This window comes from Zonotrichia albicollis, chromosome 3, assembly GCF_047830755.1.
Source record: "Zonotrichia albicollis isolate bZonAlb1 chromosome 3, bZonAlb1.hap1, whole genome shotgun sequence".
In the NCBI taxonomy this organism is placed as follows: Eukaryota; Metazoa; Chordata; class Aves; order Passeriformes; family Passerellidae; genus Zonotrichia; species Zonotrichia albicollis.
The window spans coordinates 73,901,050-73,928,293 of record NC_133821.1 but is presented as its reverse complement, the minus strand read 5'-3'; the positions used below and the strand labels follow the sequence as shown (position 1 = coordinate 73,928,293).

Below are 27,244 nucleotides of genomic sequence, written 5' to 3'. Positions count from 1 at the left end.
TATATATTAAAATGGAAAGAGTCAAGACAAGTTTAGAGAGAGAAGAAAACAATCTTTTTGATTTCTAAAGGGAACTGTTCAGTGTTAGTGTTAGAAGCTGAGCAAGAAGCAGTTCTTTAAAATTAAGTTTTAGACTAGAGATAAAATGTAATTTTTTGATATTATTTCTTCTACTGGGCCTCTAGGATTTATTACAGAATGCTTTATGTAGTCCTTGTTTTTAGAAAATTCTAAATAATGTCTCGAACAGTATTCCCCAAATTTAGTTCAATTGGAAATCAGTCCAAGGAAGTCCTATCATCTGTTGCAGAAGGCCAGTCTGGATAAATGAAGGCACTCCATTTCACCTAGAAATGTCTAGAAAGACATTTAAATGTTATAAACAAACATAACTCGGGTTATTCTTCTCTCTGATGTGTACTGTGAATTACAAGGCCACCCATGACCTTAGGAAAACAACCCTGTTGTTTTCCTAAGGTCATGGGTGGCCTTGTAACTCACAAGATCAGAGTTCAGAAGAGATCATCAGACCTGCTGCACCCCTGTGCCTTTTCCTTCCTGCAGTTCACTCGTCACGAAGCCTATTGATTCCCTGTGTGCCAAAGGGAGACCGCGTTAGGCACGGCTGCCTCTTGTACCGTGGTGTCCGCACTGCGGATTGCTCCGTGCCTGGGCGGACGGAGCAGGGCCGGGAAGGGAAGGGAAGGGAAGGGAAGGGAAGGGAAGGGAAGGGAAGGGAAGGGAAGGGAAGGGAAGGGAAGGGAAGGGAAGGGAAGGGAAGGGAAGGGAAGGGAAGGGAAGGGAAGGGAAGGGAAGGGAAGGGAAGGGAAGGGAAGGGAAGGGAAGGGAAGGGAAGGGAAGGGAAGGGAAGGGAAGGGAAGGGAAGGGAAGGGAAGGGAAGGGAAGGGAAGGGCTGGCTGTGCGTGCGAGCGGGAATCTGCGCATCCACAGCAATCCGCAGGAGCGGCCGGCGACGGGCGCCGTGTGTGTGCATGAACGCAGTGCCCTCTCTCGACGGGTTTCAGTTCACAAAGAATATCAAGGTTCAGCTGCGGCTGGGCGCTACCAGAGCTCTTCCAACTGCTCAGAGCTTCGGAGACTGGCAGTACGACGGTTCATTCTACTTCTTCTATTTGCCCGTAAAATCTCCTCCTTGAATACAAGCCATAATTTTACCCCTTTCTCCATTTTGAAGACCATAGTCACACTTCTGTCACAGAAGAAAGCATCCTTCTGTTTGTCAAATGTCAGGATTGTAGTTTCACTAGCAATCAAAATATTTGCTGAAAACAGAGCCTGTTTATTTCAGAATTAAAATATGTTAAAAAATTTTTAAATAGATCACATTAAATACAAGCTTGATAAATGAAAATTAGATTTGACAGACTTAAGGAAAAAAGCAATGTTCAATAATATTAATAGCAGAATGCTTAAAAATATAGTTTTAATGGATATGCATCCATTACTTCATGGGATAAGGGAAACAAACAGTAAAAACAATGGTCACAAAGAATAATCTGACCTCCTCATTGGCCAATTTTAAATGGGAGAAGAAATTTCAATGCTATGAAAAGATTTCTCCCTTGTGTTACCTTGCCCTAGGCAAAATGAGAACACATTTATTTTCCAGATGAGGTATATAAGAAGCAGAATGTTTAATCGACTTGCTAAAGGTTACACAAGTTTATAGGAGACAGATAAGAAAAATCTACTGTGTGGATGTCTAAAGTACCTAACATATGAAGTGTTTCAAATCTCTGCACACAGATCTACTGAAATGCAGGATCAATAATATTAAATTACCTATACAATGCTTTAATGTCCACAAGTGAGAAAACATTGACTAAAAATAAAGCAGTGATAGCATTATTAGACTCTTTTTTTTTTTTCCTCAGAAAGACTAATAAGTGCACAGAAAATTACAGTGTTAGTTAAGAAAAACATTGTACAAACTGTGTCCACAGAGGGCAATGATAAGCCTTCAGGTTGACAATTTTCTTAACCATGCTCCTTTGTGAAGCAAGACAACATGGCAACGAATTCCTCCTCCCCTCCGATTTCTATTTTTCCCTTTCTCCCCACAGAAGGTGGAACAGTTTGAAAAGGTGGAACAGTTTGAAAAATGCCAAAGCTGTTGCATCCTTAGTGTCTCTCCAGCTTGGGTGGAAAACAAACTCAGCAGCAAGGATGCAGTGACAGCACTTGTCTGCCACTGATCTGTGGCCCCAGAGCAGGGTTTTGCCACTTGTGGAGCGCTGCATTTGGTGGCCCAGGAAGGTCACACACCCTTGGACAGTACTCTGCTGATCCCCGGCCTTACCCTGTGCTGCAGCCCACTGCAGGAGGTCAGCTGAGCACCTGGGTGCAGCACCCCTCCAGAGAGGTTCAGCATTCATCCTCATGTATAATTCACTGTGATTTTCTACCAGCCTTTATAATGGCAGGTATGTGATGGCTGCATTGTCTCCAAAGTCAGTATATGACAGAGTGCCAGGGACACATCATTCTCTTCTTCAATCTAACAGCTTGCTGAGCTTCCCCATCCCATTCCCTTCTCATTTTGAAAACTGGCATGTCCTTTGCCTGCACATGAGAAGGGAGATTGCTACTACCATTACTCCATCTACTCATTACCAGAAATAAAATGCCCAGAAAATTCTCTTACTGGTTAGCATTGCTAAGTAGAAATGACACATCACATTATTTCCAAAATCTAGTCACTTAGAATCAGTCAAGAAACTGAATACATTAAATGAATGGATTATCCTTATTACTGTTGTTACTTATATCTCATCTAAGGTATGCATATTGTTGCATAAGAAAGTAAAATCTTATTATTTTCTTCACACCAATTCCAGAGACCCAATATTTCCCACCATAAGGGAAAGGGAGACTGTTTCTGTTTCCAGCAGTCAGAGAGCATGACATGGCCTCAGATCTCCAGCACAGGTTGGTAGGAATAACAGGTTTTGGAAACAGGAGCCAGGGACTTTCTCATCTTTGTAGAAGCTATGATGTATCACTAGGCTTTCAATTTCTATTTTTCATTTCATTCATGAAATGATGTCCCTCCTAATTTATCTCACCCTCTAGCTAGTTGTTGTCTGGTGACTTTTACAAGTCTTAAATTCATGCCTGAAAGGGATAACACTGCTCTTCTCATTCAGTTAAAACAAAGACTTACTTAGAAAATGTACACATTTAAACCCACTTAATGTTTCAAATATCATTATTTTCAGTAGCAACTGCTTCTTAGTTAAATGGTTTTTCAGGCATCAGACTATTATATGACAGATGATTTTGTCACTATGCAAAATGTGAAACCTGTAATCAACTTGTTATGGCATTTCACAAAAGTATGTGACAGTAAAATAAGTAAACTGTCATTTGGGCAATCAAGTCTTGAAATCCTGCAGGAGGTAAAAAAAGTACCTGACACTCAATCTTTATGGTAGAGATGATGTTCAAAAAAAACGTTTAATACTGCTACAGTCTTAGAGGTTTGAATAGAATTTTTATTGCAGTGTGCTTAAGCCTGCAATAATTCTGTATTATGTTTTAATCACTTATTTTTCCCCCCTAATTGATTCTTTCCCCAGAAAGTCAACATGCACGTCACTCAGCAACGTCTGTTCTGTTAACAAGGTGTTGGTTGAATTGAAACAATATTTTCCCTTTACTATTGATGACAATATTATCAATTACAAAGCATTTTCAGACTGGCTTGATACAAGAATGGAGGCAGTAGGTAATGAATGAATGCAGCAGGTAAGAGCCCATGCTGATTTACTGGCACCTGGCACAGCCTGGGCAGGTGGTGCTGATGGCAGAAAGCTCCTACATGGCTGGAATGCTTGGGATGATGTGCCACTGAACCCACACTGCTGGCTAAACAAATTTCACATGAAAGGCTTATTAAAGGAAAGCGATACAGAAGTTACAGTCTATAAGCCACAGGTGGCCCTTCCTGCTGCTCTGTTTGGCCTGTGGCTTGTTCTCCCAGGTCCGTGTTCTCCTCTGTGACTGCTGGTTTGAGGCAGAAGGCTGGCAGCTGCAGCCCTCCTTGGGCTGCCCTTTTGCCCAGGTGCTCCCCCAGGCTCAGGGAAGGAGCAGGCTGGGGTTAGGCTTAAAATCAGTTCGTAAGTCCTGTCAAATCACAGGGAAGGCACTCCAGGGGAGTGAGCATTTCACCATTATGCTGCCAAAAAGCGTGTTCCCCTCTTGTCTCCAAAGAGAGAGGAACACCTGTACACACATCCTGGGTGTACAGGCACCAGCAATGAGCTCCTATAACTGGAAGTGTAAAATGAATCTGTAGCCTCCGGTTTCCAGTCATTAGTGACAGTCACAGATTTTGGAACTGATCTCCTCCCAGAAATGAGTTATAGAAATAGGAATAAAATTACACTTGATTGAGAAGACTGGAGGGAAGCAGGGAAACCTATTTTTATCTGGCTTTTTTGCTTTGTTTGGTTTGAGGGTTTTTTTGGTTTGTTTTTTACCTCTTTATGATTACAAATCAACTAGTGAAAGCGCTGTAACCTGCAAGTTAATGTTTTGCATGGAATAACCTTCAGTGAAGAGCACTGCACAGCCTGCTTTTGAAGAAAATTGGTTTTGTTTTGACAAAGTTATGAACGTTTGGAAATTACTCACTGAGCACACATAACAGGCCTTTTGTTAAGTCTAACTAGGAACCAAAAAAACCAGTATTGCTGTGTGTACACAGCTGATTTTGCTGCATGCTGAAGCTGCAGGGCCCCAAGAACAGGCTTAGACTGGACGCAAAAAGGCTCTGACCTGAGCATTTGACCCAATGAGAGCTCAATCCTGTGGCTCACTTCGAGTCCTCTTGATAAAAGAGATTAAACAGATAAAAGTGACATGGAGAAAGGAAGTTTGTTTGGACAGATAACCACAGACCAGGGGGAAGTGGATAACAGCACAGAAACAGACACATTTACTTTAAGCATACTTAGGAGAAGGCAAACAAACTGAGAATCTTACTACAGTGCAAAAGTATAGGAGAAGGTGTTGAGAAGAAAAAGGATCAGGGAGCTTGGGGAAGCTGTTAAGAGAGTCCATGGAGATTGTAATTTTGGACTCTTCCACTACTGCCCACATTTTCCTTAGGAAACCTCCCACTGGAATGAACAACCAGGTCAGTTATGGTCACAGAGAGAGAACTCTTTGCTTCCTCACAAGAGTCCAAAAGAGTACAAACTGCCCTTTCTGTTAGCTTCCCAGCTCCCAGTCTCAGATAATGAGATACACTGTTCTTGCCACTGCCATGTGCTATAGGATGACCCTGTTTGAGCAGGGAAGTTGGACCAGATGACGCACTCTAGTCCCTTCCAACTCTACCCGTTCTGTGATCTTGTAAGTGTAAGCATGATATGCTGAAGAAGTCAAGAAAAACTGAGTGCAAAGGTACCTGAACTATTCTCTGCCACTTGCTGGACAGCTCTGCTTTCTAAGCCTCAGCTATGGCTATCCCTAGTAGTTGCCTCCTTAGATCCTCAAGTGATTATGTTCACTGTGTTTGATCCCCAGAGATCTGACTGGTCCATACAGTGTCTGACAGCATAAAGGCTGACAATCAGAAGAATGTACTTTTGGAGCAGAGGACAAACACTGTCATTTTTGTGCATGTTTTGCTTGCCTGTGAAGGGCCCAATACATTATAAGAATTTTAGGAGTCATAACTACTCATCTGACAATTTGCCAACAATTTTGACAAACTTGCTTATAGAGTGAGAGCAAACTACTTGGGGTTATAAGCTCCCAGAGAGCTTCCAGTTTTACAGGGTATTTGTGCTGCAAACAAATATCCACATGTGCTCAGGAAACCCAGTGACATTCCTCCAGTTCATAATTGTTGGCATCCCGGATAAAACTACTTCTGTTTATGGGCAGTGCCGTAAGAGTGACCTGGTCCAAATGCAATGTCAAGGTGGTTGGTGATGACACAGCAATTAACAACCTTTGGAGGCTGATTGACACAGCAGATCTTGACACACAATTTACCACCAACACAATGTATTCTGAATGCTTTTAACAGTGGAGGAATGCCGGATCAAGTCACTAAGTGCAAACTTTCCTCATCATTATGGTGGGCAGAACCAGTTCCCTGACACCAATTAATATTTTTTTTCTAAATAGGACCAGTCTTGTCCTTCTTTTCCTGCCCTCACACTCCTAGCCTGTGTCTCGGACCTCTCCCAGTGTTCCAGGTCAGACTCTTCAGATCAGCCTCCGCCTGTGAGCTCTGCTCAGGGTGGGAGTGACACCGGTGCGGCGGCAGGTGTTCCCGCCGTGTTCCCGGCGCTGCCGGGAGCTCTCCCGGGTGCCGGCAACAGCGGAGGGAGCGCGGCTGGGGCGGCTTCCCCTGCACCGCCGCCCACCGCCCGCCAGGCGGCAGCAGCGCGCCCCACCGCGGGGCTGCGGCCGCGCCGGCTCCGCTCCGCGTCCGCGGCCGGGCCCCGCTCCGCTGCCCTGCCCTGCCCTGCCCGCGGGCCGGGCCAGGCCGTGCCGTGCCGGAGGGGCTGTGCCTGTGCGGCGGCGGGGCTGCGGAGGGCGCCGTGCGGTGCGGGGGAGCTCCGCGCAGGGTGGGCGCGGAGAGGGGTCCCGCCGAGACAAAGGCGCCCAGGAAGGTGCAGCCGCGCTCGCCGCGCCCGCGCAGACCAAGCGGAGGCGCCCCCCCCCGCTGCGCCGCCTCTCCGCGCCCTCCCGTGGGGGAGCCCCCGGGAGAGGGGTTCCCACAGCTGGGGCTGCCTGAGCCCTGCCGGGAGGAGGAGGAGGAGAAGGAGGAAGGCGGGCGGGGGAGCAGCTATGCCCTGGGCAGGAGGGAAGCCGCTCTGCGAGCGTGAACCGAGTTTAGCGCCGCCGCCTGCCTCGCCTCGCCTCCCCGTCCGTCCGTCCCTCCCTCCCTTCTCCCCTCCTCCCCCCGCCTCCCCCCCGCCGCAGACGGCTGCGAGCCCGGATGGTTTGCGAGCGGAGTTGAGGGGGCAAACTTTGAAGCCCAGATGCCTCTGGGGCTGCGCGGCAGAGCGCGGCTGCTCCTGCAGGCACCTGCCGCCGCCCTCCCCCCGGCGCTGCCGCCCTCCGCGGGGGCGGCCGGCCCCGCTGCCCGCGACCGCCGAGGCGGCGGGCGCTGCGGCCGCGGCTGAGGGCGGGCGGGCGGGCGGGCGGCGGGCGCGCCCCCATGCGGGTCCCGGGCTGGGGAGCGCCGGCGGCAGGCGGGAGCCGGGCGGCGGCCGGGCGGTGCTCTCCCGCCGCCTGAGTGGGCGCGGCGCGGGACGGCGGCGCGGGGTGCCGGGAGCCATGGGCTATTGCAGCGGCCGGTGCACACTGGTGGCCGTGTGCGGCGCGCAGCTGGTGAGTGGCGGCGGGGGCGGCCCGCGGAGGAGGGGGGAGGAAGGCGGGAGGGAAGGAGGGGGCGGCGGGGCGGCTCCCCCGCTGCCCGGAGTGGGGGCTCAGGGAGGGGCAGGGTGCGAAGGCAGCGCCCGCGCTTTGGGCGAGGAGGGGCCCGGAGGGCCGGCGTGGGGATGCGAGCGGGGCGGCAGGGTGGGAAACTGGGGCTGTGTTACAGGTAGTTTGGCGGGGACTCGGCGGTGGGCGCACGGCGGAGTTAATAAACTCGGGCAGTTCTCCCGAGCGCTGAGTCAAGTTGGTACCTGGCTGCCTTTGACTGGCCCTGTGTAAGGCTGAGACGCGTGTCAGAGGTGATGCGCAGCTTGCACAGTTTGCCATACAGGTGTGTTTCTATCTGAAGTTGTCACGCCTGAGCTGTTCTGCAGATGTGGGGGTTTTTGTTTGTTTTCTTCCAGACTTGTTGTCCAGTGTATTTTAACACCGTATCATTATGTTGCTACAGAACTCATCCATATATTTATATTTACCTTTGGAGGAGACATGTGGCAGCACTTGTAAGCTCAGCTACCAGCGAAACTAGATTGAGTTTAAAAAGTAGGCACTGAGATACAATAACAAAGAAGCTGCCTAAAAATAGATCTGCTTAGCAAGATGGTTAGGCTGTGCAATTGTATTGTGGCACTTTGAAAGAGACTGGGGTTAAAGTTAAGAAACTCATGTCCCTTTCTCTAATGTATACAATGGATTATTTCATTGTTGTGGAATCACATACATGATGTAAGAATTCCTGTGGATTTGGATGCAACGACATACAGATAAAGACTTATCAATGTAATATGCCCCATTTCTTATTCCCATTATGTTGAATGTTGATGTGCTGGCAGAACAGGTGCTGGAAGCACCTTTTTTAAGCAGTTAACCTTATGGCAGAAATGAAATATTTCATGTTACTCCATCCCTCTACCTCTTAGTGAATAGTTTTGCTGAGAAAGTGTAAGTCAGTGTCAATAGCAACCAGCATTGTTGCCAATTTCTTTCCTGGAGGCAGGTACTAAGAGAACTACAAAAGAAGAAAAATAATAGATTTCAGGAACCAAATCAGTGAAACAGTACGTAAGAAAGAAAGATGTGTTAGCAGATCAGAAATTCGAAATGCCTGTGATCTTTTCATCAGTTGTCATCAGTCCTTAATAATTTTGTATTGTGGAACACATTTTATTTCTATATGCTGTTCTCCACCTAAGTTATTTAATTCTTTGTAACTGGATGTATCTTATCAGACATGATTCATTCATGTATATTGTCTAATAAGAAATCTTGAATAGTAGGAATAGAGTGAATCTTGAGTGGAATGGTAGGAATGTAACCTTTTCCAGCAATTTGGAAACATAAAATTAATGTCTGAAGTTCTTCAGATCCATTGAAGTTTCAGAAGCATTTTTTTTTCTTTTTTTCCTCCAAAGGGGACAAAATTGGTTTAAACTGTGCCTCTTGCAGAGCTTTTTTTTTTTTTTTTTTTAATGCATTTAACAACCAGGAGGTAATGAATGACTATAAAATGTGCTAAGATGTTAAATTGTTATTTTTTTTGAAAGTCTGTGAAGGAAAGCATATTTGCTAACTCATGGTGACAAAAAATACATGCAGAACTCATAAAAACATCAACAGAAATGCCTGTAGGAATATATCAGCAGGTGGATGAGTAGGTAAGCTAAGCAGAACTGTAGCATTACTTTCTACATGAAACTTCCTACAACTGATTGTAAAACCAGAGGGTCAAATAAACATATTTTTTTAAAATAAATACTGTTTTCTGGAGTACCTTAAGGAAATTTTAAAGATGATTGTAAACTGAAAGCCAGCTTGAAAATTTTTATTGGGCAAGAAAAGGATGTACTAACAGCAGTGAAAACTTCTGAATCACACTTGGCCTGTGTCATGGCATTTAGATAGGTTAAAAGCAGGGGTAATCATTTAAATGAGAAAAAGGAGACAGAATGGAAAAAAAAATACACATTTTATTAAAATCACATGTCATATTCCTTCATGTGCCATATACCATCAGATGGGAATAGGTTATGAGTTTTAAGTCAAGGAGATTTAACTCTCCTCAGTAGGCCCAAGGGTGATTAGTTGGTTGTCAGTACTTTTTTAGGTAAAGACTGCTTAAAGGAGCAAATGCTGTCAAGATTCATCCTGGAATTATCAGCCACGTTAATGAAGATGCAAATCAAAAATAAAGGATCTAGTAGTTATCTGGCCTGAGGAGATGGGTGTGGGAAGCTTTTCCACACTGATAACCACACTTCAAAAAAAAAGTGTAAAGCTTTAAGTGTGAAGACTATGTTTTACTGGTACCTGGGATTCAGTTTTAAAATGGTCATATTTAGGTAGAAAGTATACTTTTATTTTGAGGAAAAAGTTGGTAAGAAGAAAGGTTTCTTTGTTTTTTTTAAATGTAAATATGTTCTTCCATCTCTACAAAGCTAGGGTGTGGTGATCTAATTGGTCTTTGTAGGCACTGCATAATAAACAGTATTGTGGAATACTGCAGTTCATTAGAGAAGCTGTTGCATATTGTACATACATAAATGACGTAGATGTCAAAATGGGTAAAAAAGGGGGTTGTTTCAGATACTGGTGCAGGGGTAGAGCTGCATTAGCTTGAGAGACCCTGCACAAGCAGAATTATTTTCATAAATGCATTTTAAGTGCTCATAGTTAAGGCAACATACTGTATACCATGAGATTATCAGAAACCTCAAGGAATGCTTCTGCTCTCAAGGGCATACTGATCATTGCTCTCTGCTTATTAACATACATATACCTCACTGTTTGTGCTCTCATTTGTACTATGGAAAACAACCTTTGACAGCTCATTTTCCTCTGCATTTGTAGCCAATGAGAAAAATTAGCAGAAAGTAAAAGCTAATTTTGCTCATGTTAGGAGCAAGGCATTGCTTTCTGTATACAAAATTTGTTATATCTCTCTCTCCATATATATATACACATATATATACGTATATATGCATGTATATATAAAGATATTAGTTTTGGTCTCTTGCTCATTTCCCTTCTGAAGAGAACCTTCAGCACAGGGGCTCTGGTGATTTTTGTTGTATGGTAACTGTACTGGTTGCAATAAAAGACTTCACCACTATTTCATTTTGTCCTTTAAACCTCTCTATTTTTGGGTGTTTCCTTTTCTATTAATAGCTTGGATCAGTAGCACTAATGTCTTGTTGCCTAGTCTTTTTAATAGAGCAGCAAACGTGAAACTGCCAATATTGTTTTGCTTTCTAGAAGTTTTCAAGAGCCCCACAGAAACAAGTTTGAAACCTTCTTCTTTCCCATTGTTGCTGCTTGGGAAAACTTGGAGCACGACAAAACAAGAAAAAGTACAGCATGTTTTCTACTTAGAAGGTCTCTCCCCAAGTGCAGTGATGAGAAAGGACAGTACTTCATGAGGAAACTTTAAGTCCCGAGTAATCATTGCCTTATTGTTTCTCACCATCAGACAAAGATTGCCATACTCCCACAAAGCAAATTAGATAACAGATAATTCAGCTTTTACTCTCCCTTCTCTCAGTTTCCATCTGAATTTACTGAACTCATTTATATAAATATTTCTGTAAAAATTGCCTTTTCTGCCTGTTGTTTTTCTTTTCTTCCTTTTTCTTTTTAAAGTAAGCTATATTGCAGTTCAGATAATCCAACTAAGTATTAGAACCATACAAAAATTTTAAACAAGCCATATATATATATATATATATATATATGCAAAATGTCAGTGGTTGTGAGTTTCTCCATCTGATGCTCTAAAGAAGTATGTATTATAATGTAAATACATTATCTGAATCTCTAAAAACTGTTGTCTTTCACAAGCACCAGTATATGATGCTTGTAAAGTCTCTCCTTCTTGCTGGCACTTCACAGTTGGGTCTATGTGCACACAAGCTCATGGTGACTCTTTCTGAACTCATCCTCTTCCAGGTCTGGCTGGAGCCACTGTCCAAGTCTGTCATGCTGGCCAATTAGAATGAAAAAGATACCCAGATTTGGTTGGTTTGTTAAGAGGCCAGCTCTTTTGAGCTAATGAAAAAAATTATCAAAATGCCAATGGTTTGTATAGAATGTCCTCGTTCTGTACTTTTCCACAAATGAATAATGCTAATTAAGAGAAAATTAAAATACTTTGTTTCAAAAACTGTTTCAGCTGAGGTAATTTCTATACTTAACTGTGATACTGGTGTCCATAAACACATACTTAATTGCATGTTGGACATGAGGATACATATTTGAGCTGCAGCAGGTAGAGTGGTGGAACCCAGGGAATGAATTACATAGATCTTAGTATAGAAAGAAGTATTTACCATATTTCTTCTATGACAAGAGTTGTCACAAGAGATGTCCATAATCAATATTGCACACTTAATATAAGACTGAAGAGTTGCTTGTACTCTTCCAATTCTCGCTTGCATTATTAAAAATCAGCATATGTAACTAAAGAGAACAGAGTGTGATACTTGGGGGAAAAGTCTGCCTTAGTGATCGGCCCTGTCAAGTTTAGGTTTGCCTTTTTAAAATATGAATAGCAAAACAAACATTCTTATGCTCATTCAGGAATGGTGATCATGACAGGCTCTAGTCTATATCACAAATCTAGCTACAAGATTTAATACAGTTTAATATCATGAATATTTTTACTTGGAGAAAACCTCATGTTTTAACAGTTTGGAGGTTTAATTCTCAGGACTTTCAGAGAGTGAAGTTTGCTGGATTAGAGCTCAGTTCCCACTGAGGGCAAAGCAAAGGCAATCACAGTGGATATTCTTTAGAATTAGCTATCCTGTAGTATTATGCAATAAAGAACATATTTTTTGTTAATATAGGGTCTTACACCAAGCATGGTGTCAGGTACTTTGCCATAGCACACCAGACTACATAACTAGTGAATGTAGAATGTCTCTTTTTTTTCATTTTTGTTAAAGGGAAGCAGTAGTGAAATTTTGGGACTTTGCTTTTAATTGCTGGGTTTGGGGGAGAGGTTTTTTTCTTGCATGTGTGGTTTGATTGTGTTTCATTGTCACTGCTGCCAATAGTTTTCTATAGCAGCTTTAGGAGAGAAGTGTCTGCAGTGGAAAATTCTGATGACATGTACATCTTCCTACATTTTCTGCTAGCAAAAGGGAAATGAAAAACATGGGCTTTTCACGTGGAATGGGAAGTGATGTTACTGCACTAAGACTGTGGATCTGTAGTTTTATCAATCTGCAAAGAATAGAAAGAACTGGTTTCAGTTTTGGGTAATACTTAGGTGCTACTATTAAAATTGTGACTAATGTGACTAAGTCAACAACTTGCATGTGTTCCTTCTTTAAAGTCCTGCTTTGTTTCCTCCTTTAAAGTTGCTTTGTTTCAGATTTGATAGGAAAGTGAAAGTTTCATTGTATCCAAAAACATGTGATCCTACTAGCAATGAAAAGGAAACAGTCTGTGAATAGCAGACTTTCAGCAGATGTGTGTTTGAGAGCTATTGTATAACACTAAGGAGTAGAAGGAGTAAATTTTGAGGTGTTGCTGAAATAGACACACCAGAAACATGGTTATGAATTCAGAGAGCTAACATCTCTTGCCATGAGAAAGCATGTAGTAATTTTGAGGTGTTGTTGAAATAGACACACCAGAAACATGGTTATGAATTCAGAGAGCTAACATCTCTTGCCATGAGAAAGCATGTAGTAATGTTTTTAAGTTTGTGAGACCTTTGTAGAAAAATAAGCACTTTTATAAATGTCTAGTTTTGAGATAAAATACTAAGTATTCATTACCAAACTTTTTGTTTCTTATAACTTGAGCTCAAAAGGGGTGATGAGTGCAAAAAATGGATGCCTGAGGAAACAGTCCATTATATAATTTAATTTAGTGGCTTGACATTTGCTGAGAATGGGACAGTGTTATTTTTTGTAGAAGTGTAAGTGAATAATAATGAGTAATTGGTCATGCACTTTAAGAAAAGTGGAGTGTGTTAAGTTACAGGGGTAAAAGATTTAAAGCTAGCTGGAAAAAAGTTTTAATTCACTGCGTTTTGAAGCTCCTTTAGAGTTCAGTTAGCAGACTCAATGTTCTGATACTGTAGTGTTTGGTAGGAAGGAAAGGTTTAAATAGATAAAAGCTGATTGAACTACCTGGTTATAGGCACCTAGAATTTCTAGCAAAGTTACTCTTTTTGTGTAGCCATGGGGAAAATTTGTGACAGTAGGAATTAATTCCATATAGACAGAGACTTGAGCTAGCATCTTGGACAATGAGTGGTGGTGTGGTTTTATTTTTGGGGTTTCTCTTGTTTTTTGTTTTTCTGTTGCTTTACAAAAAGCACTAAGTACTCATTTTAAAAATACTTCAAAATTTCCTTCTAGTCACTCTGTAGTCAGTGAAGGGAAATATCTCATTTTGTAGTTAACAGAAAGGAACAGGTTCTGTGGTTGAAAACAGAAACATAATGTTTTAAGATGGTAGTGACTGCTGTCCCAGGCTGGGCCACGAGAATGTACACTGCAGTGCAAAGTGCAGCAGATAAGGTGTGGAAACAAGTACTTCATGAGTTGTTCCAGAAATGCATCTAAATCCATATGAGATCTTCTCAATATTTTGCTGCTTTTGATAACAGAGATGTCAACATCCAGTTTCATTTAGCATGACATTTCTAGAAACTCCCCTGAGCTTAGGGACTGGTGAGATTCAGACAGTGTTTGCTCTGGAGGCTGATGTCAGTGAGCTATTTGTGTATCCCAGTACACTCCAGACTTCAGTTTTGGTCCCATTGTCCCACTGAGCTCAAGAGATTATCCGAGGTGGAAAATGACAAAAGAGACAGCAGATTCCAGTGGTCTTTTGTAAAAGGTATGTCAGAAATTTTTAATTTTTACAGGATTTCATGTAAGGTTCTGAATTCAAATGACATTTTATGGAGAATAATAATAGTGAGTATTTTCAAATTTGGATGAGGACAAGACTATTGATGAAATGACTAAATCAGAATAATCTCTCTAGGCATCCCTGCAATCAGAAGAGGGAGTGCATCAGGGGATAGGTCAGATTGCCTAATGTTGTTTCTTGGCTTAAGGTGACCATTAGAATTGTGCCTTAAGTAAAGTGGTCTTTCAGCTAATGTAGGCTTTTTGGGAATGGGAGAGAAAAGAAAAAATCACAGACCCATTGTATGATGTTAGTAATTCACAGTACTTATTATTTATATTTTCCTTACTCTTGCATTTTCACTTGTTATTTTGGTGAGGAATGTTTGATTTTAAGGACAATTGTGATCTACAGATTGAGCAGTGCTGTTTTGGAAAAGTATTTGTGTCTTCATTGACTATGAAGAAAAATTAAGGAGCCTGCTTCCACTAGAACAATGTCAGCCTTTGTGCATCCTCCCTTATGATCCCCTAAAATATGATGCTAAAATCACATGGATAAAACCAATTTATGCTCACTTTGGGGTTTGGATGATTTTTCTGTAGCTTCCAACAGGAGTGAAGAAGACAGGGAGCATTGTAAATACTGTGCGATCAAAAAGAGTGTGCTGAAAATGTAATAACTTCAAAGAATCGGACAGTTTATTGTCATCCAGATTAGCCTTCATTCATTTGTTTTATCACAGAAGTTAGGGACTGTTAAGTGCCACCTGACTTGTAAAGTAGAATGGGTGCAATAGTTGAAATGACATTTTCTTGCCCCTGTGGCAAATAAACATTTCACAGTTCATTATTTTATGTCCTTTCCCCAGTTGTACATGTACCAGCTGGATGGCATCTGAGAATTGTTTAAGCATTTTATCATTCTATAACCCTCTGATGGAAATGACATTTAGAAGAAATATTACTGATTTCTGTGTTCACTAAAGAGTAAACATGCATAGCTAATGGTTCTATTCACCACAGATCATACTTATGCATTTTTAATAAAAACTTGATTTTAATTCATGCATAACTTATGAGAAATGTTTATCAGTTTGGAGATCTGCTGATTCCTACTTAAATGTTTACATGTATCTGGATACCCTGAAAATATCTCTCACTGATGCTTGGATTCAGGTGAATCTTTACAGACAACTTGCTTCTCTGCTGCCTACGTGATGATGTAACATATGTAGGAAATGCTGATTATTATACTGATTGCTGAAAACAGTAAAAACCCCCATTTATTTGACATAAATGAATCTCATATTTTCCTATGCTGTTTCTAATATTAGATTTCTAATATTAGAGTTTGGGGTGGCAGTGTGTGTATGTGTGGGGAGTATTCTTTTTTTGTATTTGGAATGTTAGGCAGTATCTCTGGTGGAAAGTCACCAGTTACATGTAACTGGCAAGTTACCAGTTGTGTGAATGGGAATAAGAAAAGTCTGTCATATTCTATATTCATACCATAACAGATTGAGATCTCGTTTTCTCCTGACTCTTCTTTTCTTATGAAGGAATTCTCATTAGTGGAGTTTGTTACAGAAAGCAGCATGTGAGGTTAATTCTATTATTTCTAAGAGGTATGTTGAAATGGTGATGCTTGCCATGTTTATACATTACATCACCTTTCAGAAGGCAAAAAATGCAGCACCATTTGTGGGTAGTGGGAGAGAGACTCATGCTATCTCATTCAAACATGTAGTGAATAGGCTCTGAACCAACTTCTGGAAGTGGCTGCCTCTTTTTATCGACTGCATAGGCCTCTCTTCTGCATGCACCTTTATTAACCTCATTATACAGTTAAGCCTGTTTATTTTTGATGATATATTTGTACTAAAGAAGATTAGATAGACTGTCAAAGTCTTTTTTTAGAATTCAAGCAGAATATAATTGAGTGATGCATAATATTTCTTCTGGATGAATGGAAGTCATGCTAGAGGCCTAGAACAAGGGTCAGAGGGTTGCCCCTGTTCACCTTGAGTAGCATTTACTGTCATTCTGAGTGATGCTGCAGTAGTGAATTAAATTGCTGTACAAGGATAAGGTAGTATTAAGAGCTAGAGGGTCTTGAATCTAAGGTACTGACTAATATTTGTGTGAGAAAGCTTAACTGTGTGAGGAAATGATGTCCTTCTTCTCCAGGTGACTCATAGTATGGGTCAATTTACTAATTAAAAATTCCTTTAAACTTCTTCATAGACAGACTAGTAATTGGCCCTCAACAAGTATATTCTTCTTGTTTGAAGATAAAAAGCTTTTGTGAGGAGAGGAAGATAGATGCTGTGATGCCTCTTTAGAACAATGCATGTCTCTTTGAAAAGCCATTCTTCAATAATTAAATAAAATGTAAAGTTTGCAAATTTTTGCCGTGACTGGCAATGGCTTAGCATTTTTTATTATACTCTGGTCACAGTCTTTGTGGCAGGGTGTTCTATTACAGAGCACAGAAACAAAAGGAGAAAAAACCCATTGTGTGTCATTGCTGCCTTCACAAAGCCACAAATACATTAAACTCAAGATACTGTTCATTGTGCTCTTGGGCCACCAGTGACAAAGGTGCTGTGAGTACCACTGGATATGAGGGAGTCATATGTCATTGCATCACTGTTCAAATTGGCAGAGCAAATAGCATTAAAGCAAATTAAAACATTAGCGGCTAAAGGAATGCAAAACAGTAAGAGGCTTGACTGAATAAAATACAGTATAGAATTTGGATATTATTTTTGTCATGAGTTATAAAATTGATTTTATCTTTTCCCTGTCTTTTCTTTTTAATTTACATTTAAGTTATTGTCCATGCCCATTTCATGCCCTTGAGGCCAGTTAGCTTTTATTTTCTTTGACACTTGCAGCAGTTGCAGACAGTGACAGCAGCTTGGTAACAAACCAGATGATGGCACTGGTTGTGTTAACATAAATATGGGCTTCAGTGTATCCTGAAAACAGAGTTCACTGTCTTGGATTTTATCAGACGGGCTTTCCTGAGTGTGGAGCTGGCAATAAATTTGGTACTTCTAGAATGAAGCTCACAACAAACTGCAGTTGGATGCAGTGTTCAGCAATATTCCTGATTATGCCTATTTCTGGTCCTGACAACCTTGCAGACTGTTTAGAGGGCCTACTGTCTGGTACAATTTTTTTTTGTTTTTTCTTTCTTTTTTTTTGTAAATGAAAGCCATAACCCAGTGGTGGGGGTCATAGTGGCAGGTACAGAAGTAAAGTTATTGGCTTCAACAACTGGAAGAAATGTCTGTTGTGCAATGTGCTAAACTGTGCTGTTTCAGATGCATAATAAAAGTTATTTATGGACACCAATAAAGTGGTATCTGTTGTATAATATTGCAGATAGGCATAAGGATAATAACAAAAGGCAGCTGGTTTAGTAAGCTCTATTTGCTGCAGAAATGTGCTGTTCTTTGTGAACTGAAATTAAAAAAACCATGAGAGAATGTTGGGGTTTTTTCCTGCTTCCTGTCATTTGCCATCATTCTTGCTTTGCAGTGTGCTTTTAAAGAAAATTATGTGGGTTCCATATCAGTATTATATTTGTCATGACTAGCACCTTATTAGAGGATAACTGCTCTTCTCTGCCCAGCACATGTATGTAACTACCACTGATGATAATAGAAGTTGTGAGTATAACCCTCCTCTTCATCTTACCAACAGGGGATGCTGGAGCTCTCGTGGTTTCAGTTAAATAACTTGGGTATGAAAACCAGGAATGATATAGTTACAGATCTGCAACTATTCAGCTGCTTGTTCAGAGTTCATTGTCTGTAAGGAGGTTTCGAACTTCCAGCAATTATTAGCTGGCCTTTTTAACAAGGTGAGTAAGAAATGCACTGTCAAAATGCACAACATCTGAGTTTTTCAGTGCATGCTGAGTGTCTTCACTAGAAGGCCCGGTTTCTGAACCCCATCAGCCCAAGAGCAATCCAAGGAAGCTTGGTGTGCAGGAGATATTTTCAACTTGTAAGCATTTTGTGGTAACATCAGGATTAAAAGGAAAGGAGTGACCCGCAGCTTTTTCCAAAGTTACTCAGATCCTGTAATGATGCTTTGGTTGCTGTCACTTCTGCTGAGAAATGGACTGAATTGGAACAAAGAACATAGCAATGGCACAGTGCCATCATAATGCTGTTAAGAAGTAATGTAAACTCAGCTGGAGAAAACCATTTGCAGTGAACAGCAAGGTTTATTGACCATGGCAAGCTCAAGAACAGATTCTCAAGAACCACCTCTTGGCATTTAAGCTGTTGTAATGTGCTGCATATGCAAATCTGTAAGCACTTGCTTCTCTCGGCTCAGAGCTGCCGGGTAGGCAACCCAGACTGGCCTAGAGAATGTAAACACATGCCTCAATGTTCATTCAAGTTTCTCTTTTGTTTTTTGTTTGCTTTTCAAAATTTGAGTAAATTGGAAATTCTGCACTACTTGGGGTGACAAATTAGATTTCTTGGTGAGCACAAGCCCTTTTTTTGGAAAGTGAAAATTATTCATCTTGAAACTGCAGCATCTAATCCAGACAGTTTCCTTACTAATTTCAGACAAGATACAAAGCTACACTGATGAATGGATTGAACAGGTAATATTTGACATTTCCTTTTATGCTTATGCCATTTAAAAATAGCTGACTTTTGACAAACTGCTAGTACGTTTTTATATGAATTAGAAAACCTAGACTTACAGTAAGTTCACTGCTACCTTTCATTTTGAGCTCTCTGGAAAATGGCTGTGCTAAAGGTTCCTGCTGCTTTGATGTTCAGCATGAGCACAATGATACTGAATTGGGTGAAGCTGTTGACTCCCTTGAAAGCAGAGGCCCTGCAGAGAGACCTCGACGAATTAGAGGGCTGGGCACTCACCAGCCATATGAAACTTAACAAGTACAAGTGCCAGATTCTGAACCTGGGATGGGGCAACCCTGGGTATTTGTACAGGGTGGGGAACGAGACGCTGAAGAAAGGGATCCTGGTCAGTGGCAAGTTGAATATGAGTCAGCAGTGGATGCTCTGGCATTCAGGAGGGCCAAGTGTGTCCTGGGGTGTATCAGGCACAGCGTCACCAGCCTGTCCAGGGAGCAAATTGTCTCACTCTGCTCTGCACTGGCGTGGCCTCGCCTTGAATATTGTATTTTTGGCACTAGAGTATAAGAAGGATATAAATCAATTAGGGAGCATCCGAAGGAGAGCATAAAATAGTGAAGGGCCTTGAGGTGAGGCTGTATGAAAAGCGGCTGAGGTCACTTGGTCTGTTCAGCCTGGAGGAGACTGAGGGGAGACCTCATAGCAGCTTCCTTGTGAGGGCAGGAGGAGGAGCAGGCACTGATCTCTCCCCTGTGGTGACCAATGACAGGACCAAAGGGAAAGGCATGGAGCTGTGTGTCAGTAGTAAACTTTAAAAACTTTATTAACTTTTTTTTTGTTGTATGAGATATATTAAAGAGTGAAAGCTGGTGATACCAACAGGTGCCAGAGGAGCACGTCGGAACAGCCCTCTCTGAGGCAGTGTGGAACATATGTCTCTCATAACAAGATGCCAACCTCATTTTTTTGCCTCTATGGATTTCATGAGAACATGACTTTAATATCTGCACCCTAGGCCCACCTGCACAATTTAGGACAAATTTTTTCTGCTCTTGTAGATGTCTCCCTGTGTTGGTAGTGCCCTGTGGTGTGGACACACTCAATGTACTCCTTGTAACCTATGAATGGTAGCATGCAGGGGACTGAGCCATGCTGGCACCCTTCATACCTCAGTGCAATGATAGCCACTAAATTGCATTCTTACAGTGTAAAATTATGTCACATTGAATTATGTCCATTTTGTACCCAGATAAACCAGCAGGAAGGTGAAGGAGAAAGCTTGTGCTTGCACAGAGACCTGAGACTCTTGCACTGGATTGTCTTTGGTCTTTTTTAGCGGTGTGTTGTAACTTAGAGCTTTTATCCCATTTATCTTGAAGATGTGAAATTTGTTAAGGAGTGTGCTGAGACATGCTTGCTGAGCAAAGGAATGATTAATCTTCCAGGAATGTTTCCATATAAAGTATCAAATTACATTTATGAGGAACCTGTACATCATAGCCATCCTAGGACTTATATAAGGTCACTATACAAACACAGCCACCAAAATCTCTTTAGAACTTCAAATTTGATAGAGATAAAATGTGCTTAGTGATTTTTTTTAAAGGTCAAAAAGGTAAAGATCGTGTATTTACTTCAACTGAAATTCAGCAGGTCTTAGGTTAAAGTGAGGGATAAGGAAAATAAATCTCTAGAATTATGTTATACTTGACAGAATATTGATCAATTATTGTCTCAGCAGGAGCTTATGGTGAGCTGAAAATTTGCTTATGAATTTACATAGATATTTCTGATTGGCACATCTTGTGCATAGTTGCACATAGCTTTACCCTAGATTTTTGTTCCACACTTTGTCTCCACATTAATGCTTTAAGAATGTTAGACCATCCTTATTTTTGATTAAAAACATGTTAGAAAATTCTGTATTTTGGATAATGTCCCTGTGGTGTAAGAAAATAAATATTTGCATGGACATTATTAGCTTTCTAATTTACTGAAGAAGAATGTTTTACACTGTAGTGGTTTTACTGGGTACCCCGCAGACTGAGTGCTGCTACTGTAAGGAAGTTGGCCTTGGAAAGGGGAAGCATTTTCACAATGATATATAGGAAGATGCGTCTGTGAAGTCCTTCTAAGGAGAGTACTCATACTTGAAAAATTTAGGTACAGATTTAGAAAATAGAGGTATTTTCTAAAATCTTTCTTCTTGTATCTACACAATCTCCCTATGCTTGCAGGAATAATGCAATGCACCCTTCCTTTCTCTTAAGGGTGGGTCATCACAGTCTTTCACTAGTCAGCTAGTATAATCTTAAAGTATTTCTAGGGCACCTTATTAGAGATCTGTGTCATTTTCTGTACTGCTTGCTTTATTTGCTGCCATACTCTCCCATGCATGCAAGCACCTGAGAGGAATTCCCTCCAGGTACCTACCCCAGTGCCTAGGCTGCCTTTCAGGATGATGGAGGCAGACAGGTGTCTCTAGGGGGGTAATTCACTACTCTTTGTTAGCATTTAGAAACCTTACTTAGGTGCTTTAAATCACGCTCTGAAAGAACAAGTATCTCCACGAGCTTGGTATAGAATATTGAGTCATAAAGTAGGTGTCTGGAATCCACAGAATACTTGTGCTTTTTTGCTCCCCTGCACATTTGATGTATGCTTGGTGCTGAATATAAAATAAGTTAAAATATGGATAATATTTTTTCTTTCCCCCCTCCCCCCCCGTTTCTCTTTACCCCCTTTTACATTTCACAGAATCACAGAATGGTTTGGATTGAAGGGATCTCTGGAGATGATCTCTCCATCTGCATAGTCCAACCCTCCTGCTAAAGCAGCCTCACCTAGAGCAGCTTGCACAGGATCATATTTGGGCGGGGTTTCATAATCTCTCTGGACTGCCTGTTCCAGAGCTCTGACAGCCTCAAAGTAAAGAAGTTTTTCTTCATGTTCAGGTGGAACTTCGTGTATTTCAGTGTGTTCATGTTGCCCCTTGTCCTGTCACTGGGCATCACTAAAAAGAGTCAGGCCCCATCTTCTTGACAAGCACGTGCTCTGCCATAACTAGATTGTTTTAAAGTTATGTTATCTCCTTATGGATCTGCAGAATACATCAAGGAAAAAAAACCACACAAAAAAAGAGGCTGTTCACTATTTCTTGAGGTTTACTCATGCAATAAGATGGATGTAAATTAATTGCAAACAGGAAAACTGTAAAATAGAGCTAATAAAGTTCATCTCCTCATAATGGTGTCTGAGTCTCTGCTTTCCAAGAGCTGACATGCACTAATGGAGTACGTGACTGTGGGTTTTTTTCATATGTCCTTTTTGTCACTGTTCATATATTTTCACTACTCAAGTCCTACTTGTTTTACTTCCTTGAAATGTCTTGGAATGGAGAAAAGTTACACAGAGCCACTTCTTAGTTGGTATTTTTTATATTAGCTTGCCTTCTGCTGCTGCCATGAGCTATAAGCTAAGCTATATAAACAGCAAGGATTGCTCAGTAGCTACTAATAAACATGAAATATTTCTGGATGGAATCACTCTTTCTGTTTCTCTCATAGGTTACTGAGTCTGCATGAATTTTCTTGGTTGCAGTCAATCAGTGATCCATTTGGTGACAGGGCAATGTGTAGCCAAATACACCCGTCTGTATTTCACTGGACTATCGTCTTTACCCCAATAGGTATTCCCATTCCCAGTGTGAGGGAATATCAGTTCTGTTGCAGTGTGACAGGAGAAAAAGAGGCAGAGCTGTTTTCCCCAAATACTGCACATCTTAAAGAAATTCACCTTTAGTGAAAGAAAATCCCCTGATAATAAGTGAATGAAATGACAGTAAGGCTTATTGAGTTCAAGAAGTGCAGGTGGGAAAATAAGAACTGGTCTCTGCTGTAGTAATGGCTTCCATGAGATGTGGAGGTAAAGGAATGGGGAGAAGAGATAGAGGGAAGAGAAAAGAAAGAAAATTACATCATTGATGGAACTAGTTTTTTAATTTGCGGAATTTATTCTCAGAGGGGTTTCTTTCCACTAGACTAACCTCTTTTTATACTGGTCTGAAATCAAAAAGGACAGCAGTTTTTCAGGGATTCATGGTTCAGATGAGATAAAGAGGTTGAAGGAAGCAAGTCAGTTTGAAATATTTATTCAATGCATGTAAGTATATATACAGGAAATGTATGCTTATGTGTTTATCTAACAGGAAAAAAATATGTTTGTCTCAGTGATGTGGGAAGATGTCATACTTGACATTGAATTAATGTTTTAAGCAGTGATGTGTCAGGTACTGCAGGTGTACTGCAGTGCATGCATCATGACACTGAATGTGTCATAGAATTGGGGACTTACAAAGAAAAACTCACATAAGTTTACCACTTGAGCTGAGAAATTTGGCTTCTGGGGAAAAATAGATGAAGCTTAGGCACAGGCAGAGTCTTAATATGTTGAATAGAGGGTGCATATAAGCAGTGGATTACATATCCATTTTCAGCTCAGTGTTGCAACAAAGGAGACGGCAGCTTAAGAAAATATGCCTGAATGAAGTCACAGCTCTGAATGTGTGTGCTGTGCGTTTTTAAAATAGAATCCTGTTGAATTCAATAGAATCATAATCTCCTACGCTGCATGGGTGGTACTCAAGACTTTAGGGGAATGGATGATAAGTCTGATACTAATGGAAGTCTATTAGAAAGAGATATGAATTTATCTTGCATGTGTCATGAGTGAATTTGTCTTTAGCAGACCTACAAGTTGAGTAAATGATAAATGTTTCGTATTTATGTCATTGAATTAAATGAGAAAAGTCCTTCATTCATCTACTTCCTACGATTATTATCAGTGTTGGACTGCTAATTTGGAGGAAAAAGGGAGGAGAGCAGAAGAAAAAAAATGACCTGGGTGATGAGTGAAGGTGTCAAGACTCAGGGTCAGTCTGGGAACACAGAAATACAGAACTGCTCTTCAGAGGTGATATAATCTCCAGGAGCAAACACAGATGGAGGGCTTCTGCTGCTGGATCTTGCTGACAGGGATCTCTGGACATTCTTTAGAGGCATTAGGACTGGAGTCCAGGGAAAGGAGAGCTTTGTTGCGAGAGGGATGGACAAGATGTTGCATGCCCACAGAGTTGGCTTTATTATGCTAGTAACCAGTATTGCTGTGCATCAGAAATTATGTTCCTTTTGGTGGAGAAATACCTTGCCTTTCTGTTAATTCCAATCACCCATGGCTTATTCACCTAACAGAGAAATCAGTTCAGGTGTTTGAACAATGGGGGTATAAAAACCCCATACTTCTAGCTTATGTGCCCCATCAGCAAGCAGACATATTTAAACTTCATTTTGGTAAAAGAAAAAAGACAATTTAAAAGTACTTAGCACAGTAGTATAAAAGTTGTGATAAAGTCTATGGCTTCTATTGAATATATTTAGAAACTTTTCTTAAATTTAAGCTTCAGCTCAGATTTTACAATAAAGGAATCAACATAAGTTAGGCACCCTGTGTAAGGTCAGTTAGACACTTTTATTCAAAAATTGTATAAATGTTGCTTTTTAAAGCCCACACAAACAAGACACATGATAGAGGAAAGAATGCATTACAGCTGGACAACTATGGTATTTTTAAGACTACCCACAGTGAGGGAGCATTTGGCTAAGACAAGGTAATAGTTTGCAGCTTTCTTCTACTTAAGAAACCTGGTATTTTTTGCTTTTTTACTCACTTAGCTTACAAAAACATAAAATAAATGTCCTTTTCCATTTTTCCTTTCACTTTTTGTCAAGCATTACATGCTTTATAGTTGCTGAATGTATAATAATTAATGTTATTTTGATTTTGTGGGGGGTTAATTCTGGCTGATGCAAGCTTTTAATGTTGCTTTTTCCTAACTTGGTTTCAGTAGTCCTTTAAATATATTTGTGTTGGTTTCCTGGAGTTTATCAATCATCTCCAAAAAAATTTGATCAAAATTTAAGTGTGTACTGAACTCCCTTGAAGCATTACTGGTATCATACTGATGCATCTAAGCTAGATCATTCCCCCTTAATTCTCTTTCCTGCTCTTCTCCTTACTTATTTTAGCTGCTACTCAGACATAAATATTGGATACTTTCCTGCTTAAGCTGCTTGGTAAGCTAAGAAATAGTCAGTATAGTGGAAGCTGTTTAGATCAGTTCCATGGATGTGCCTTAGGTCCTAACATGGGCTGCTTGCTTTGTTTGTCTGCTGTGAGCAGGGCATGCAGAGCAGGAAGAAGTACTTCTGGGTCATTTTGAGGGTGAAAGTCTTCTCATTCCCCTTCCTGGCTGGTTTAATTGACCACCCACTGCACACATTAGATGCATGGGGTTGCATGGGGTTAAGATCCATCCTTGCAAAGTGTGCTTGAGTCAGGAACTGAGGTTGCTCTGTCATCCCTGACATGAGACTTGGTCCTTTCTGTCATGGTGTGTCTGGAGAAGGAATAGTGGTGGCTGTAGCACTGCCCAGTTTTCATATAGTAAATGTTAGTTTGTGTGCGCAAGAAAAAAACATCTGCTTGTTTGCCCTCTTGAGAAGCTGAAGCCTTCATTTCTCAGCCCGTTTCAGACTGAGTACCCTTGCGAGCAGCCCAGCACCAGTGGGAGCTATCCAGCTCTTACTCAGCCCAGACCAAGAACAAGACAGAGAAAGAAGATTCTTGATGTCCCTCTATGTAAAATGGAAGAGTTCCCTAAAGAAATGTACCTGGACTCAGCTCTTTGGACCACTCTACTAATTTTCTGTGATGGAGTTATAAGATGCATAAACAGTATAAATAACAGGTCTCTTCTGGGAATTTGTTTAGTGTGGTTTAGAGTCAGGTAGAAGCAATCTTAGTCATTCACCCATTCACCATTCACAGTCATGACATCAAGGAGTGAGAACTGGATCTGAGTCCTTAACCCTTGATGCTTTTCATTTCACGACTGATCTTATTTAATTTTTTTCAGTAAAGTGGTTCAAAGATTAGCTACATTAATCATCTCTGTTACCAAAAGAGTAGATTCAAGCTCCAGGACAAAAGCCTCTTTATGAAGCAAAAGGTCTTATTAAAATATCAGCTAAAGTCCCTGGAAGTTCCCTTATAAAGACTACTGTTGCTACAACACCAAGTTGCTTTGTCAGGGAAAGCAAGATTATGGTAAAAAGATCAGGCTTAACTTTTTTTTTTCTTTTTGGTTTGGTTTTTTTTCCTCTTGCACTCTAAATTATGGTTTTTTCTATCATCATCAGTAGTTATCGAAAAAAAAGGCTTCACAAGGAGAAAATGTCTTAAGCTTGCTTTCTTCTGCTCAGTTCCTTATTGTGGTCTGATTTTATTCAGTGAGACATTAAGTCAGTTTCAACAATAATAATAAATAAGCATACTTGGAGTTCTGTGTGCTTAGGAGAAATACAGAATAAGTTTTCGTGTGGACAGGGTGATAATTGTCATAATATTTCTTCTTTCTGCTCATGCTCTTGTGCAGGGCACACTGCTCATGTGCAGGGCAGTGCCATGGGTGTGTCACCTGCCATAGACTGTGTGACATCCTTCAGATGTGGAATGCCACACAGGAGGGGCTGGTGGCAGCGCCCAGAGCAGTGTCACTCCTTGCCAGAATGTGGCCTTTTGCCTTTGAGTATCCCTCTATCGCTGTTTATTTCTCCTTACAGCAATGTCCAGACCTGATGAAAATACTCTGATGTTGGAGTTAAGGGTTTTTTTTTTTTTTTTAGAGTCATCTTTCCTAGGTATTCTTTTAAATATGATAGACAGTGTTTTGCACAAAATGGTGTTTTGCTTGATCATTGTCTCATATTTTACATGATTCTTATGGGTTCCTTCCAACTTCAGGCATTCTGATTCTATCCCTGGTATCCCACAGACAGAGCTGAGCAGTTCATTTGCTGACCCCTCCTACTCTTTAGCTGCACTTTTCTTTGAATCTGAGGTAGAAAAAGGACGTGTTTTATTTCTTGACTGCCCATCTGATTGCTTTGTTTTAATCTTAGTGCCGGACAAAAAAAGGGAAAAACCCAAAACACCACTAACACCACAAGAAAAGCCCCAAACTCTTACAGTTGAGAGGTATCTCTTGATGACCTACAGTCTTCCTAAGTACAGTCTGGTACTGTCAGATGGGTGTTGTGCTTCTGGTCTTATCAATGGTCAGTGATCTTCATGTTTCCTGTGTCTTAGTCCAGGCAAGTGTGCTTTCCGCAGACCAGTTCTGAGTTTGTGAAGGCAACACTCAAAGTTTTTGAAAGCTGCCTCTGTTTTCAGTCACTCAAATTTGCTAAAATTTAAATACAA

The 27,244-nt window shown here is 41.1% G+C and overlaps 1 protein-coding gene across 2 annotated transcripts in view; it reads left to right on the top strand.

Moving 5' to 3' along the window:
* Window positions 1-6,427: 6,427 nt before the first annotated feature.
* The window catches only part of NKAIN2 (sodium/potassium transporting ATPase interacting 2), a 529,566-nt gene continuing 508,749 nt past the window's right edge, over window positions 6,428-27,244 (top strand). Inside the window, exon 1 of one of the 2 annotated variants that reach the window (XM_005487754.4) lies at window positions 6,428-7,377. In XM_005487754.4, coding sequence (XP_005487811.2) covers window positions 6,832-7,377 — 546 coding nt within the window. In that variant the 5' untranslated portion in view covers window positions 6,428-6,831. The remainder of the gene's footprint in view (window positions 7,378-27,244) is intronic. The other variant, XM_074537869.1, reaches the window with a different exon arrangement.